Source organism: Tamandua tetradactyla, chromosome 4 (genome assembly GCF_023851605.1).
Source record: "Tamandua tetradactyla isolate mTamTet1 chromosome 4, mTamTet1.pri, whole genome shotgun sequence".
NCBI lineage: Eukaryota > Metazoa > Chordata > Mammalia > Pilosa > Myrmecophagidae > Tamandua > Tamandua tetradactyla.
In genome coordinates this window covers 194,243,041-194,260,672 of record NC_135330.1, presented here as the reverse complement: position 1 = coordinate 194,260,672, position 17,632 = coordinate 194,243,041, and the positions used below count along the sequence as shown (strand labels likewise).

Below are 17,632 nucleotides of genomic sequence, written 5' to 3'. Positions count from 1 at the left end.
GGAAGCCAAGAAGATGGAAGTCAATGGAACTTAGAAAAGAAAGGGGAATACGCTGCCATGTGTATGTCCTGTAACAGAAAAGCCAAGGACCAAGGGTCACTAGCAGGTAGTCCCCAGTATGTCACAGTCTCTGGAGAAAAAGCATTTGCCTTGCTGATCCCTCAATTTTGAACTACTAATGTCAAAACCATGAGCCAGGGTGGGCCACGGTGGCTCAGCAGGCAAGAATGCTTGCCTGCCATGCCAGAGGACTCAGGTTCGATTCCTAGTGCCTGCCCATGTAAAAAAAAAAAAAAAATCAAAATGCAAAAAATAAAAACAAAAACCATGAGCCAATAAATTGCTGTTGTTTAAGCTAACCCATTGTATGGTATTTGTTTTAGCAGCTAGGAAGCAGAGAGCAGACAAGTTGTAATGCCTGGGGCAAGAGATGGTTGGCTATGACATGCAGCATAGTGCAGGGGACTCTGAGGAAATTGCTTCCTAGGAAGAAAAAGAGGGGACATTAATAGCCATGTAAATAGGGGAATTCCTAGGGCCACATATGCATGCCCAAGATGAGGTATTAGCAGAAAGGATAAGGGAGACTGGGAAAGGGGTAATCTTTTATTTCTTCTTCATCTTCTTTTTTTTTTCTTTTTTTGTTAGCTCCTAACATTCAAGGAAAACTCTGTTATAACACTAGCTGGATACAAGCTTAAGGACATCTCAGTCTAAATTCTAGTGATAACCCACTAAAATATCAAAATGTCCAGGTTTCAACAAATGATTACACTTTTTGTAATACAAAAAGAATGTAAAAGTGAATGTAAAAGAATGTAAAAGTGAAGGCTGAGGCAAAGGAGAAGATTAAAGCATTAGAAACCATCAGTGAGGAGGAGTAGACCTGGGACATTCCAGACAAAAGACTTTTTAAAATGGTCCTTAATTTTCTAAAAGAAAACATAAACAAAGAAATAAAAAGGAAATCAGGAAAATGATAGATGAACACAAAAAGTATCAATAGAGAGATGGAAATTATGCAAAGCAATCAAACAGAGCTGAAGATCACAATAATAGGAATTTAAAATTCCTTCAAGGGGTTTAGCAGCAGATTGGAAATGGCAGAAGAAAGAATCAGTGCACTTGAAAATAAGACTATTGATATTCAGTCTGAGAATAAGAAAGAATAAAGAATAAAGAAAAATGAACATAGCCGGAGGAACATGTGGGACACTATTAAACATACCAATATACAAAATGTGGGAATCCCAAAAAGAGAAGAAAGTGATAATGGGACAGAAAGAATATTCAAAGAAATAATTAATGAAAACTTCCAAAATTTAACAAAAGACATGAATGCACATATCCAAGATGCTCAACAAACTCCAAACAGTACAAATCCAAATAGAACCATACTGCATTATATTATAATTAAACTTTCAAATGTCAAAGATAGAGAATTGCAAAAGCCATAAGAGAAGAAATGTGTCACATAAAAGGGAGCCTCAGAAAGATGAAGTACTTATTTTTCATCAGAAAACATGAAGGTAAGAAAGTAGCAAAAAGATAAATTTAAAGTGTTGAAAGTAAAAAACTGTCAATCAAGAATTCTGTGTCCAGCAAAACTGTCCTCCAAAAATGAGGGAGGAATTAAGACACTCCCAGATAAACAAAAGTTGACAGACTTTGTCACCACACTAGACCAGCCCTTCAAGAAATGCTAAAGCGAGTTCTACTTATTGAACGGAATAAAACACTAGATAATTGACTGAAGTCACATGAATAAAGATTTCCAGTAAAGATAATGACATGGGTAAATATAAATACCAATACTACTGCATTTTTTATTTGTAACTCTATTTTTTACTTCCTACAGGATCTAAAAGGCAAATTCATAACATATGATAAATCAATGGTTTTGGACTCATGCATTTCATATATAAATATATAATTTGTGACAAGAACTACATAAAGGTGGGGAGACAGATGGTTATAGGAACATAGCCTATATATGCTATTGAAGTTAAGTTGATATCAAAGCAGATGAGATTGGTATAAATTTAGAATGGTAAATTTAAGCCTCAAAGTGAATACACAAAAAAACATACCAAAGAATATGCAAATTCATAGGGACAGAAAGTACAGTACAAGTTACCAGGGGTTGGAGGCAGGAGCAATGGAGAATTAATGCAAAATGAGTATAAGGTTTCTGTTCAGGTTTAAGGGAAAGTGATAATAATGAATGGTGGTAAGGGTACTACAATGTGATTAATCCCAGTGAATGGTATGGTTAGGATGGGAAGATGTATGTTCCATATATATTTATATAATTTTAAAAAACTAAAGAGTTAATGATAATTAAATGTAGTACATGTTACTGGATGGGAAATAAAAATGGAGGGGGGAAAAGCTCAAAAGGATATCATATTAGTTAGGGTTCTCTAGAGAAACAGAATCAACAGGAAGTACACACAAATATAAAATTTATAAAAGTGTCTCACATAACTGTAGGAATGCAAAGTCCAAAATCTGCAGGGCAGGCTCTGAAGCCGACGATTTCAATGGAGGGTCTAGATGAACTCCACAGGAGAGGCTTGCCAGCTAAAGCAGGAAGACAGCCTGTCTCTTCTGAATCTTCCTTAAAAGGCTTCCAGTGATAAGATTAAGCATCACTCATTGCAGAAGACACTCCCCTTGGCTGATTACAAATGGAATCAGCTGTGGATGCAGCTGATGGGATCATGATTTAATTCTATGAAGTGTCCTCATTGCAACAGACAGGCCAGCACTTGCCCTACCTTGGCCAAGTTGACACATGAACCTGACTATGACAGACATTAATGGGGCAAAAGAAATAAACTGGAATACAGAATATAGGTTATATATCATAGTTAATTTTCTTGAACTTGATAACCAGGCTTAAGGTGATTACATAAGTGACTATCCTTATTGGTAGAAAATATCCATGGAAGTATTGTATATTTAAGGAATATGATATGTGCAACCTGCTCTCAATTGGTCAGAAAATGATAGCTAGAAATAGATGATGATGATAATAGATATATAGATAGATAGAATGATAAAGCAGAGGTGTCAAAATGTTAAAAATGGTGGTTCTGGTACCTGGGGGGATGTAGTTATGTTAGAGTTCTCTATATGGGGGTTGTATTATTTTCACAACCGTCAGGTAAGTTTGAAACTATTTCAAAGTAGAGAGTTTTTTAAAAGTCAAAGGAGAGATTAGAAAATATTTTGAAATGAATGATGATAGAAATAAATATCCTAAAGTTTCTAGGATTCAGCCAGAAACTAAAATTAAAAATATTGTTTGCAGGAGTATTAAAAAGCACAAAATATGCCAGGATAAAAAATAATTGCAAGGTCTCTACTTTAAATTACAAAATTCTGCTGAAAGAACTGAAAGAAGACCCCAATAAATTGAAGGACATACCACATTCAAGAATAGAAGGCTCAATGTCATTAAAATTTCAATTCTTCCAAAGTCAGTCTATAGATTCAAAGAAATCCCAAACAAAATCACAAAGAGTTTATTTTATAAAATTGATGTCCTTATTGTAAAAAATATATGGAAATTCAAATGATGTAAAACAAAACAATTTTGAAAAAGGAACACAGAGTTGGAAGACTTACACTCCCTAATTTCATGGTTTACTTTTCAAGGCAGTATGGTATTGGCCTAAGGAGAGACAGATAGATCAATGAAACAGAATGTAGGATCCAGAAACAGATGTACATTTATATGCTCAGAAGATTTTTTCTTTTTTATTATTTTGTTGAATCTTGTTATTCTCAGAAGACTTTTAATGGATAAAGGAAAGTATTTTCAAGAAATGGTACTAGAACAATTGGACAGCTATAGGACAAAAAATGAATTTAATCCATTCCTTTCATCACATACAAAATGGATCAAAGTGGATCATAAGCCTAAACATAAGAAATAAAACCACAAAATTTCTGGAAAATATAGAACAAGATTTTTGAGACTTTAAGTTAGTCAAAGATTTTCTTAGATAAGACACAAAAAGCATGTACGATAAAAGAAAAATCTTATAAACTAGATGTTATCAAAATTTAAGTCTACTCTTTGAAAGACAAGAAAATGCAAAGTCAAGATGCACACTAGTGGGTGGGCCATGGTGGCTCAGCAGGCAAGAATGCGTGCCTGCCATGCCAGAGGACCCAGTTCGATTCCCGGTGCCTGCCCATGTAAAAAAAGAAAAAAGATGCACACTAGAAGAAAATATTTCCAGAATGTATACTAAAAGAGGACTGGTATTCAGAATGTATAAAGACCTGTTACAACTTAATAATAAGAAAAACAACTACTTTTTTTTAAAATCCAAGAATTTGAACAGACATTTCATCAGGAAAGATAGGGGATTGCAAACAAAGATACAAAAAGAAGTGTAACATAGAAATGCATATATAAACTACAATGAGATGCCACTGCATTTCCCACCAGAATGACTAAAATTTAAAAGACTGCAGTACCCATTGTTGGCGAGGATATAAAGCAGCTGGAACTCTCCTAGATTGCTCATGAGAATGGAAGACAGTACAGCAACTGTGGGAAGTGGTTTGGCAGTTTATTCTAAAGCTAAACGCACACGTACCATGTGATCCAGAAATTCCACTCCTAGGTATCTGGCCAAGGGAAATGAAAGCATCGACCCACACAAAGGCTTTGACATGGACTTTCACGGCACCTTCATTTGTTGTATCCCACAACTGTAAAAAACCCAATGTCCACCAACAGGTCAATGGACAGACAAACCGTGGGACATCCATGCATACAATACTCAGCAAGAAAAGGAATGAATTACCGACATGCACAGCAACGTTGATTGGTGTCAAAAACATTATGCTGAGTGACAACTGCCAGACACAAAAAGAGCACATACCGTAAAATTCCATTTACTTGAAAGTCTACAAAACAAAAATATGCTCTCTAGTGGCAGTATTGCCTGGTGTTCTAGTTTGCGAGCAATATACAAGAAACAGAATGTCTTCTAAAAAAGGGATTTTACTAAGTTGCAAGTTTACATGTTTTAAGGCTATGAAAATGTCCAAATTAAAGCAAGCCTATAGAAATGTCCAATCTAAGGCACCCAGGGAAAGATACCTTGGTTCAAGAAGACCAAAGTCGTTCAGGGTTTCTCTCTCAAGTGAGAAGGCACATGGTGAACACAGTCAGGGTTTCTCTCTCATCTGGAAAGGCACATGGTGAACACGGTCAGGGTTCCTCTTTTATCTGGAAGGGCACACGGCAGACACAGTATCATCTGCTAGCTTCTTCTCCTGGCTTCCGGTTTCATGAAGCTCCCCAGGAGGCATTTTCCTTCTTCATCTCCAAAGGTTGCTGGCTTGTGGACTCTGCTTTGTGGTGCTACAGCATTCTCTGCTCTCTCCAAATCTCCTTCATTCTCCAAAATGTTTCCTCTTTTATAGGACTTCAGAAACTTATTAAGACGCACCCAACTGGGTAGAGACATGTCATCACCTAATCCAGTTTAACAACCACCCTTGATTAAATCACATCTCCAGGGAGATGATCCAATCACAGTTTCAAACACACAGTATTGAATAGGGATTATTCTGCCTTTATGAAATGGGATTTTGATTAAAACATGGCTTTTCTAGGGGACATACATCCTTTCAAACCAGCACAACTGGTTTTTCTTTTTTCTACAGCGCTCTCGATTCCAGCTGTGGTGAACAGCACTTCCACCTGCAGGACAGGTGGAGGCATGAAATGAGAGCAGCTGCAAAAAGGCAGTCCACAGAAATTCGTGGCAGAGAGGAGCTTTGAGACTTTTCAAATAGTTTTAATTAGGGAAATTTCCCTATTCGCCTTTTCTTTCTTTTCTTTGTTATGCCAGAAGAATGGGATGCAAACAGTTGTCCTTCAATTCCTGGAAGAGTTTGAAATTTGAGCTCTCTACCTCTTAAACTGAAGAAAAACGATTTGAGGGGGGTTGGAGACATGTACGCCAGACAAACATGTTCTTAATCTTAATCCCTTCCTGTGGGTATGAATTCTTTTAAATAGGACCATTTGATAAGGTTACTTCGGTTAGCATGTGACCCATTTGAGTCAGGATGGGTCCTAATCCCATTACTGAAAACCTAGAGGAAAGGACTGAGAGAGAGAAAGCCAGAGGGAGAATCTGAACATCAACAGAGACTGGAAGAGGAGGGAGAAGCCATGAGAGGCTGCCACATGCACGGCCATGTGATAGGAGAGCCAAACACCGGGGATCGCAGACAGACAGATGTGTTCCCAGAGCAGGTCCAGGGAGCTTGAATGACCCTAGTGATGCTGCCCAGCAAGGAAGAAGGCTTCCACCAGGAGTCAGCCACGTGAGCAGGTCAAATGTCCGGGCATGGCTCCAGAGACAGGGCCCCATGGGTGCTAAGCCATTGCCCAGCAAAGCTCCCTAACCCCCAGAGTAAGAACCTTTCATTGTCTGTGCCAGAGCCTAAGCCTGGTGATTCTCCAACAGCACCAGGGAAAGATTTAACAACTTCCATGTCCCTTAGCAGGAACTCCCACTAATGCCACAAGGCTGTGCCGGGTCCCCAAAGGTGACCCCACGTGGAGACACAGCTTTCTCCAAATGATATCACCATATCTCCACATGGGTGATTGTGCTGGTTTGAAATAATGCATGTACCCTAGAAAAGCCATGCTTTAATCCTAATTCCATTTTGTAAAGGCAGCCGCTTCTCCTAATCTCTAGTCAGCACTGTATATCTGAAACTGTAATTAGATCGTTTCCCTGGAGATGTGATTTAATCAAGAGTGGTTGTTAAGCTAGATTAGTGGAAGTGTGTCTCCACCCATTTGTGTGGGTGTTGATTAGTTTCTGAAATCCTATAAAAGGAAACATTTTGGAAAATGAGAGAGATTTCTGAGATAGCAGAGAAAGACGGGAAGCAGAGAGTCTACCAGCCAGCGACCTTTGGAGATAAAGAGGGAAAACGCCTCCCGGGGAGCTTCATGAAACAGGAAGCCAGGAGAGAAAGCTAGTAGATGACACCATGTTTGCCATGTGCCTTTTCAGATGACAGAGAAACCTTGACCATGTTCACCATGTTGAGAGAGAAACCCTGAACTTCATTGGCCTTCTTGAACCAAGGTATCTTTCCTGGGTGCCTTTGATTGGGCAGTTCTATAGACTTGTTTTAATTGGGACATTTCTCAGCCTTAGAACTTTAAACTATCAACTTATTAAATTCCCCTTTTTAAAAGTCACCCCTTTTATGGTATATTGCATTCTGGCAGCTAGCAAACTAGAATAGTGATATATCCCATGGGGAGATACAATATCTCCAAACTAGAGAAAAAGGAATGAGATCCTTAGAGTTAGGCTGAAGGAGCCCTTCACATCTTGGCTTCCAAAGGCTAAATTGAACATTCAAGAAGGGACATCCTCAGTACAAACATGCAAATACACAGAATCCATCCTCAGGAGGAGCCCTGCTGCCTGCCACTGCTGGGTGAAGGTATTTTTACACATGTGGTCGATTCTTAACAACCTCGTGTAATTCAAAACCTGACTACTGCAAGACAAATTGCACTTACTTTATTTTCAGGGCTTTGAACTTTTTTCAAATTTTGTGCACAAAGCTAAACTATTAATGTTTATTGCATCATACTATTTCAACAGAGCATAATTCAAGTTCACATCAAATTTCTAACTTACGGACAAGGATGAAGTTGAAGTGGGGCTGGGCAGTAAATGGCAGCCAGTAAAAGGGAGCATCACAGCTTCAAATGCCATCATGTACCTGCTATCTTCTAATCATTCAAGTCAAAAGCCATGAGATCAGCTTTGAATTTTCTTCTCTCATAGCACATGTCCACTGGCTCTACCATCTCACGCGGTCCAAAGCCCTATCATATCTCAGCTGGCTCACTGCATCACCTCCTAACTGGTCTCCCTATTTCACCACTGTCCTCCTATAGTCTCTTCTCAACATAGGAGTCAGGAAATCCCATTAACGCAAAAGGCAAACCTTATCGCCCCAGCTTTAAACTTTCCAAAAGTTTCGTTTCTCACTCAAAGTCACATCCTTACATAAGTCCTTTAGGTCTCATGCAATCCTCCATCCCCAATGCCAATCACCTATCTGTCCTCATCCCTTCCCACCACCCAGCCCCCACCTCTGCTCCAGCTGCACTGGCCTTCTCGTCACCTCAGGACCTTTGTACTGGCTCCTCCCTCTTACCCAGATATTGATATGGTTCACTCTCAGGAGACTGTTTTAAAGGTGACCTTCTCAGGAGGGCTTCTCCAACCTCTCTGTTTCAAACTGCAAACCCTCTCCTTTCTGTCTCAAACCTCCCCTCCCCCTTCTCTAGTGCCTTATTTTCTTCAATACTATTTATTCTTTCCAGATTTTCTGAGGCAACATTTAGGAAGGTAAATGTTGCAAAGAGAAAATGATGATGAATATCTATGCCTTGAATAGGGTTTAGTTTCATGGGAATGTATAGTTGTTCAAGAATCTCCAAACTTTACAATTAAGTTTTACAATTAAATTTTAAATTTTAATTACAATTAAAATTACAATTTACTTTGTTGTAAAATTAGATTTCATTAAAGCTGATTTTAAAAATGTCTGTAACATTCTGAGAAAGAAAATGATTTTTGGTCGTGTTATGTGTCTTGATCTGGACACATAATAGTATTTTGCATTTATATAAATTACACTATCAAAAAAAGAAGTAATTTGATTTCTTATAGATGTGCTTGTCAAGAAAACACAAAACATATTAAGGTCACTCATAATTATTGGAGTAAATGAAAAGTCACAAGTAATATAATGGCCAACAGATGAAAAATTAGTTTCCTTCCACAAATAATGAAGGAAGTGCAGTATTTTAAAATATCAATGGTACTACTCAATGTTAGCAAGAGTATGAAAGAAGGGAGTGCATTCAAGAAACAATAGTGTGAAAAAACTGATTCAAGTTTTCTGGAATTTTAGTTGATTTTAACAAATGTTCAGATAGGTTTTTATCCAACAATTATACTTCAAATAATCTACCCTAAGGAAACAATATAAATGAAGACAAATAATTACATACAAACAGGCAAACTGCAGCATTATTTAAAATGGTGTAAAATCTGCAGCACCCAATTTCCAGTAATTGGAGAATGATTCAATACACACTGGCATTCGTCCCCACTCTCTAACTTCCCCAAAGACGCTGTCCCAGAAGTGCCTCTGTCTCACCGAGATCACTCCTCTGGCTACCATTTCTCAAAGCACCAAGTTTCTTGCCTTTTTAACACTTAGCACAATTTATTATGCATTTATTTTTGTGTTTACTTTTTGAATGTCCAGCTCACCCATTAAATTGTAAGCTATACAAAGAAAGAAGCTCGATCTGTTTTGCTCAACGCAAAATGGTCCTGAACCTACCATTTTTGGCACATAATGGGCACCCAAAATATGTGGAATAAATGAATGAATGCACACAACAGAATATTACAGTGCCATTAAAATATTTCTGAAATGGTCTGAAGGCATAAGAAATGACTATAATATGTTAGGTGGGGAAAGGCCAAACTTAGCCTTCAGTATCATTTCAACTATTAAAAAGCACATAAAAAAATAAAACATTGGAAGAAAATATTTCCTATTATTAATTTGCTGCCTGGGCACTAAAAATATAAGTAACTATCACTTTCTTCTTCATATATTTCCATATTCAAGAACTTTTACAGTGGGTGCATATCTTTGCTGTAATAAAATAAAAAGGCAAACCTGGAGGAAACCACAAGAGCAGTGGAAAAGAGAGAGGAAAGCAGAGAATTGCAGAAGCATCAAGGACATGGCTTTGGCCAGGACTGCCGAGCAGGAAGACGGGGCTGGGAAAGGTGGCAGGGGCACAGGGGCATTGTGTAAGCAAATACAGTGTGCTCAGAATTTCACGAGATGCAAAAACTGATGCGAGTGGTGCAAAGCTCTGCCAAAGTGCAGCCCACGGGCCAGATCCAGTTTACCACGTGTCATTGTGAATTAAGTTTGCTGGGCCACTGCCACACCCACTCGTGCAGCTCGCCTTTTGATGCTTTCAAATCACAGCCCCTAGTTGCATAGTTCAAGTATAGCCCTTGAAGCCTAAAATACATATTACCTGGCCACTGTGCAGAAAAACAGTTTTCTGAATAAAAGCTTACAGAAAGTATTAGACAAGAGGTAAACCACGAAAAGCCAGGAGTGGCATAGAGGCACGGCAGTGATGACAAATATCCATAGTTGCAGGCAGATGAACCTGGCGGACAGGTGGGAAAACAAGAAAGGGGTTCTCTTAGAGAGTCACCCATCTTGTGTCATCGCTCTATGAAAGGACAGCAGGAAGCAGCAGCGACATTGGACACATTACCTGAAGGATCAGCGCTGTAGAGGCTGGCTGCTGCCGCCATGGGTGCTGGCGGATGCAGGGCACTGGCCGACGACCTCTGACTAGCAATCAGAATCCTGCTCTTGGCCGACGGCAAACGGGACATGGCCCCCAACCCCAGCTGGGGTTTAAGCAGCATGGCGGAGCGGTAGAAAGTCGGGGGCACTTCATAATGCGTATAGGTGGGAGAACAGAATTCCTCCTTTCCTGGCCGTTCTGCAACCTGTGGGGAATGATGAGAAGCTCAGTGAGAGCATTTCAGGCCACAGGAAGGACACCCAGGCCCACAGAGCCGAGCTCTGACCAGGAGCCCTGGGGCCCCGCGAGCTGCTGGCCTGCAGCGCCTTCCCCCCTGGGCTCCCGCGTCTCCGTCTCATCGTGACGTTGGCAACACACTCGGCCCATCTCACGGGTCTCCCGTTCTAATGTGCTGCTAACACACATTTCACTGGGAGGAAAAAGCACTCCCTTTAATTCCATTATTAAAAAATCATTGGGAATGTATGATGGCAGCACAACTCTGTGAGTGTAATTAACAAAGCTGAGTGAGTATGGCTGAAAGGAGAGGGCCAAAAAGAAAGCTAGAGGAGAAAACCTGGGACTGCATAACTTAGCGGAAACTGGAGCGGATGATGACGGTGGTTAACTGTGCACATATAAGAAAGTTCTTTATATGACCTAGAACAAACATACGTCATATTACAAGAGGTTAATAATATGGTGGTAGTTGGGGGGGGACAATTAATGCAAACTAAGGTCTATAGTTAACAAAACACTGTAATATTCTTTCATTGATTGTAACAAAGGCACTATTCCAAAGCTAAAGGCCAAGAATAGGGAAATATAAGGGATACGAGATTAATTTTTCAGGAGAAATGAGAAGGTTCTAATATTGATTGTGGCTGTGAAAGCATACCTGTGTTATTACACCATTGATTGGACACTCAGAATGGATTGTACGGGTGTGAATCAAACTGCTAAAAAAATCATTGAAATTTGTGCAAGCAGTCATTCTATAAACAAATAATGTCAGCAAAACAAAGAAAGGAATTAACAAACATTCATAAAATCGCAAAAGTTTCATTTTATCTAAGGAGAAAAGGCACAATTTTTATGGTAACCTAGCGTTAGATGAACTTTATCAACTGATTTTAAGTCTTTATTTGGCTTCTTAAGGAATAAACCATGCATTGCTATCGAGGGAGAAAAGGCCATTGGAAAATGTTTTCAGGCATCTATTCTGCATGTTCAAATTAAAAATGAGACTGCGAATTGCCTCCTTTGCTGTCTTCCCTTAGTCAGGTAAGACTTCCAAGGAAGTTTAATAGGAGTTCACTAGAATGGAAGTTCCCTCGGGCAGAGATGTGTTTGCTGCTGAATTCCCAGTTTCTAGAACAGTGTCTAGCATATAACTGGAGCTCAATTAAATATTTATTCTATAAAGAATTACATTTCCGTTCTTTCCTTACGTTAATAACACAATGCTACTGTTACTTTGTCCTATAAGTTTGGATTAGAATATTGCTTGTGAGAACCTTTTATAAATGCAACTCAACTGCATTCACAAGGCCTATTCATAGTTGGCCCTTCTACATATTAAAAACGAAATCTATTTCCTTTATGATTTAATAATAAGATAGCACCAAAGGCTATGTATGAAAAGATTCATCAGTTAATGAACTCTGCTCTAAAGCGTGATACATGTTATGTGTCACACTTGTATCTCCTCAGGAACCCTAAGCATTTAAACAATAGAGGCTACAGCAGTTTAGCTCAGAGCTAGTTCAGAAGATCACCCCCTAATCTGATAATCTTTTCATGTTGAAAGAGATACAAAGTTCTCCCTTAAAACTGACACCCCTGGGCAGCCCTGGGGGGTGGGGCGGGGAGGCAGAGGAGTGATGGGATTGGGCTTCGCTTTCACTGGTCACTCGGCTGCCACATGGAGACTGTGCAGGAGAAAAAGGCCCTTCCGAGGCCCAGGAGGACAGCTCGCTGTACATCCAAGTACAAAGGCGCAGGACAGTGTGGTCTGAAACTGGGCAGGCCTGTGTGAAAGTCTCAGCCCTGTGCTAGTTTTGTGGTCCTCGACAAGCTCCTTAAACCTCTCCCGGTCTGTTTCATCATCTATACCATGCTAAAAGTTGCCATTCCAGCCTCCAGAGAACTGCGGTAAGGATTAGGGGAGACTGATAAAGACTAAACGTTACATGTGCCCAAGGCACAATAGGTGCTCAACTAAATGGCAGTCATTACGATTATTCTTACTTCACACTGAGCACATGCATAATGGACTATTTTTGGCTCACTCGCCATGTCCTTCACTGGTACGAATCTCAGCTTCTCCCATTAGGGAAAAGCTATGCTCACGTATTTAACCATGGAAGCCAAGTTAGTACATAGCCACCTAATTTCCTACGTAATACATGGAGCTGAATTTCCTTGAGTCGCCTTAAGATGTTGAATGCATCTCATCATGACCAGCAAACCTCCTGGTCCAAAATGTCTGTTTCTCTACAGACAAATCTCGTCTAGGTAAAGCATCCATTCTCTACCAATCTGTCCATCAAAATCCATTTGCTTAGGAAGAATATTTTGTTTTCACAACTTTGACCATATGGAACAAACTTTAGGACACCCAACCTGCAGATGACCGTGCAATGACATTCTCTTACCTCCTGCAAAAACGTGTCATTCATCTGACCGAAATGCTGCCCTGGGGGCTTGATTCCAGAGACCATGAGACCAGGACTGAAGAACCTTGGCTTCTGCAAGTCTGGTTTGAACTTCTCATAGAGGCTGGCAGACGGCTTGAGGTCGGCCCCTGCTATCTTCTCCTCCTTGGCAAGGGGCATGCCACATGGGGGTGGGGCGTAGGGAAGCCCCACCGGGACCAGCGAAGCATCCACCTGGCCAAGGGCCTGAGGGTTCCTTCTGATGTAGGTGATGATCTTAGGTCTCACGTGCTTGGGCTTGGGCATAATGAGGGGCTTCGTTTCTGTCCTCTCCTCTGTTTTCTCTACGTGGCCATTCTCTATTCCCTCCTGCAAGGAGGGAATATCCTTGGAATGTGTGAAGACTGGCTTGGGGATTCCACTGGGGCAGGCGTTCTTGTCAGGCACTTCCCGGGTCATGTCCAACGACTGCACGCTGTGGGTGGGAGAAGGGGTCGCCGACTCCAGGCCCACACCAAGCACGCAAAGATTCTGAAACCTGCTACTGGACGGAGTGGGCTGGTGGGCCCCATTCACAGCCATCTCTGGGTGCAGGGGGGCTGGGGCAGGGCGCAGGGGCTCTGCTCTGGCTGGGGCACTCTCGGTCCCAGCTGCACTTTCTACTAGGCTTCTGTTTTCAGCAACAGCTGCAGCCATCTTTGTGTTTTCCCCTGCTCCTGAGCTTCGGCTTTGATGGAGAAGGGGCTCGGGGACCCCAGCTTTGCTCTGTCCACCCGAAGCATCTGAAGCCCCAAACACAGCGCTGTCCCTATTCCTGCCACCCAGCAGCCTCTTCTCACTCACCTCTAGGAGTTTGCCATCATTTGTAGGATTTGTAGGGGTGGCTGAGGCACCACCGTCACCTGGGGAAACGTCGCTTGGAGACATTTCACTCAATTTCCCATCTGCACTTGGAGAAATTTTGTGAGGGGGCTGACAATCAGCAGCTCCCAAGGAGGCAGGGCCCCGCTGGGGGGTGGCTGGAGGGGAGTCTTCATCAGACAGGCTGATGACACCCCTCTCCCCGCGCCCTCCGCGCCCCGAGTTGCCGACGGAGCCTGAGGTCTCCGGGTGTGGGGGAGACTTGGGGGCCCTGCCACAGGGCTCTCTGCCCTCCGGGGATGACGTGGCCACCCCCTCCTGCGCCCCGGGACATCCGGCCCAGGCCGCCTTCCGTTCCTGCAGAGGCCGGGGTTGGGCACATCTTGGGTCCGTTTGGGGCTCTTGCTGTCCCAGGCCCGACTGTGCTTCTGGTGCCCCCGGGACGTCCTCAGAGGCGGAGGGTGGACTCAGCGGGGGCGCCGCCGGGGCAGAAGCAGGTGGGTGGCCCTCGCTGCCCCTCGGGACGGGTGTGCCCACCGGCTGGCCCCCTGGGGGGGCGGCTCCCCTGGTTTCTGAGGTAGATGGTTTAGGACGAAGCACAGTCTTCTCCGAGGGATCTTCTGCTGGAGGCAGACCTGGCCCCCAGAGGTGGGCCATCGGGGTCAGCTGGGGTCTCTCGCCACCACCAGGGCCTGGGCACGGCGCCTTGGGGGGCTCCAGCGACGCCCGCTGCACCCACTGCCCAGCCAGCAGGTCCACTTGTCCAGTGAGGGAGCTGCTGCCCACTATTTCCAGGGGGGGCCTCCTGGGCTCCTCGCTGTTGGGGGGCTCGGCCCGCGTACCCCTGGGGGCATGCAGGGTCACCCCAGCATTCCCTGGAGCCACCACCTCGGGGTCGGACTCACTCGGAGCGCCCCTCCAACCCGACACACCTGGCCCCTGAGTGCCCCGAGGGGTCGGCAGAGGGTCCGTGCTGAGCTCCCCTCGGACAGTGGTAGGAAGCTTCGAATCTGTCCGGCTGGTGGGGCCAGCCTGGGAGTCCCTCCCCAAGCCCTGAAGTCTGTGAAATTCCTTATTGACATGGGTGATGGCTGCCGCCTCGCTTGAATTCGCGTTTGGAATTTCGTCTTCCAGGCCACCTGTCTTCCACTCATCCGGTGAGCCAACCTCCGACATGATTTGATTGGCATTTGTGTCTCCCGGACTCAGGGTGCTCTCGTTATTATTTTTTGCTCCATTTCTGTTGTCCTGCAACTGAGAGTAGCACGATTTCTTAGGAGCCATCGGAACACTCATTCTCCACCTTGCGGAGGGGGCTGCTTTCCATGCAGTCCTACTCAACGGAGAGGAGCTTTCTTCAAGCTGCAGGATGATTAGGAGGAAATTCTCAAGCCGCTTGTCATCCCCAGACGATGTCACACCGTGACACTGCTTCACTCACTTTCAGAGCAGTTTTAACATCAGGCATCGCCTTGCTGTGGAACAAGACGAATTCTCTATTAGGTTCCCGCCGAAGGAGAGCCAATGAGTCCATGAGACCTACAGAAAAATAAAAGTACCACCATGTTAGATGGACACAGAGTCTCCGGAGGAAAAAAGCATGAGAAATACACAGATCACGTCCACATTATTTCATCCACTTGATCTACATATTTCTCAAAAAACTTTCATACAGGGCTACCTGTGGAAAAACTGGGACGCCACAATGAATAATGCTAGCAATGGATAAATACACACCGAGTTTTAAAAATCCACAAGTCCATACTGATAATAGATTTTTAAAAGGTGGAGAAGGAAAGACTCATCTTCACAGAAGAATATCAACTAATAAAAGTAGAAAAAAATGAAAGCTAAGGAAAACCACCATTTTTGCAACCATCAAAATAGTAATCACTTTGGGCAAGGGTCACCAATGGATGTTAAAGCATCAGTGAAACTCTGTTGGGGAACAGGATATTTACAGAGTCTCATGGTATCACCCCACAGGTTATTTTTATTTCTTACAAAAGGAAAATTTTATCCTTACAATGGAGAAACCTGGCAGACACCAGGTTCACCAAGCAAAAAAAAAAAAAAAATTAACATCAGCAGTAACAGAAGCTGACATCATAGGCTCCAAGTGTTAGGTCCTTCTCAGAGCCGACATCACTTAAGTAATACCCCTGCCATAAAAGTCAAACCAGAATTTAGTTGTGGGAAAATCATCAGACAGATTCAAATTTATGGGAATTCAAAAGAGCTGTCCTAAGACTTCAAATCAGCCATGTTTGTCTTCATGCAATGCATGATCCTTGGGTCCTGGATTTTAAAAAATTGGCAAAGGACATCATTGGGACATTTGGGGACTTAAATGTGAACTGGATATTAGGTAACAGTAGTGTTTCAATGCTAAATTTCTTGACTGTATAATGGTATTGTAATTATGCCAGAGGTTAACTTTGTTCAAAGGTGATACATACTTTAGAATGCAGGGATGACTTGGTATTGTAACCTACTCTCAAATAGTTCAGCAAAGGAAAAATATGCACACACGTGTGTATGTACACGTATATAACTGTGTGTGAGAGAGAGAAAGAGAGAGCAAATGCAACAAAATGTAACAATGGTAAAAAAAAACAGGTAATTTACTGAACTAGACCGGCAACTTTTCCATAGGCTTGAAATTTTCCCAAATAAAAAGTTGGGAAAACTCTTCCAGACTTCTAGACCTGCATGATCGGGCCCCTGCGTGCCTCCCGAGCCTCACTTGCCCCCTCCCTCTTGCTCTCCAGGCTGTGGCAGCACTGGCCTCCTTTCTCCTATTACCAAGTTCCCTCCTCCCTGCCTCAGGGCCTTTACACATGCTCTTCCATCGGCTTGGACTGTGAAGTCCTCCTGCCACCTCACCCAACCACCTCCTACTTATTCTTCAGCCCCAAGCATAAACACCACTTCCTCCAGGAATCCTTCCTGACCCAGTGGGATAAACTATGTCCTTCTATGATGAGCTTTCATAACATCCTATACAGTCTTACTATACAGGATGTTACTTTATAGTCTTAAAAAAAAACTTTCAGATACGCTAGACACTGAAAATAAATATTGGTCTGTACCTGGCATATGTATTAGACCCTTAGTATGTATTTGAGGCATAAATGAACAAATAAATGTCTGAATGAATGACAAATAAAATGAATGTTATTTCTGCCCTCACAGAGCTGAAAATGTAATGCAGTATTAATTTGCTATTTAAGTAGACTCACAAATCATCGCTAAACCATTTCATTTAAGGTTAACATTGTTTTATCCACCACCATGAATGTGCTTTACTGGACACTGGGGGTGGGAGAGTTTAGCAACACAGTTCTGTCCTGGCCCCAATTCCCCCGATGGGTTGAGCGTCGGCAGCCAGCCACACCCTCCTGTTCATTCAGACAAACACATACGAGAACACATATACTACACGGGACAGACAGCAGGTCATGCTGCTTCTGGAACAGGTTACATGCTAACCCACTTGTTTTCCCTTCTCCATTATTTCATATTCTATTTGATATATTCACAAGAATATATATACAAATATCCGTATACACATTCGCCCATATATACATCCATGTACATATTCACAGCCACACACCTAAGTCACAAGGCAAAATAATAAAATGAACACCTGAGAACCTGCCACCCACCCTAAGCA

The 17,632-nt window shown here is 42.5% G+C and overlaps 1 protein-coding gene across 4 annotated transcripts in view; it reads right to left on the bottom strand.

Annotated features, from left to right (window-relative positions):
• Positions 1-17,632, bottom strand: part of MTUS2 (microtubule associated scaffold protein 2) — a 565,128-nt gene that overhangs the window by 352,825 nt on the left and 194,671 nt on the right. For all 4 annotated transcript variants that reach the window (XM_077158944.1, XM_077158945.1, XM_077158947.1 and 1 more), the window contains 2 exons: positions 13,096-15,495; positions 10,403-10,643 (listed from right to left, as the gene is read on the bottom strand). In XM_077158944.1, the coding sequence (XP_077015059.1) occupies positions 10,403-10,643; positions 13,096-15,252 (2,398 nt within the window). In that variant the 5' untranslated portion in view covers positions 15,253-15,495. The remainder of the gene's footprint in view (positions 1-10,402; positions 10,644-13,095; positions 15,496-17,632) is intronic.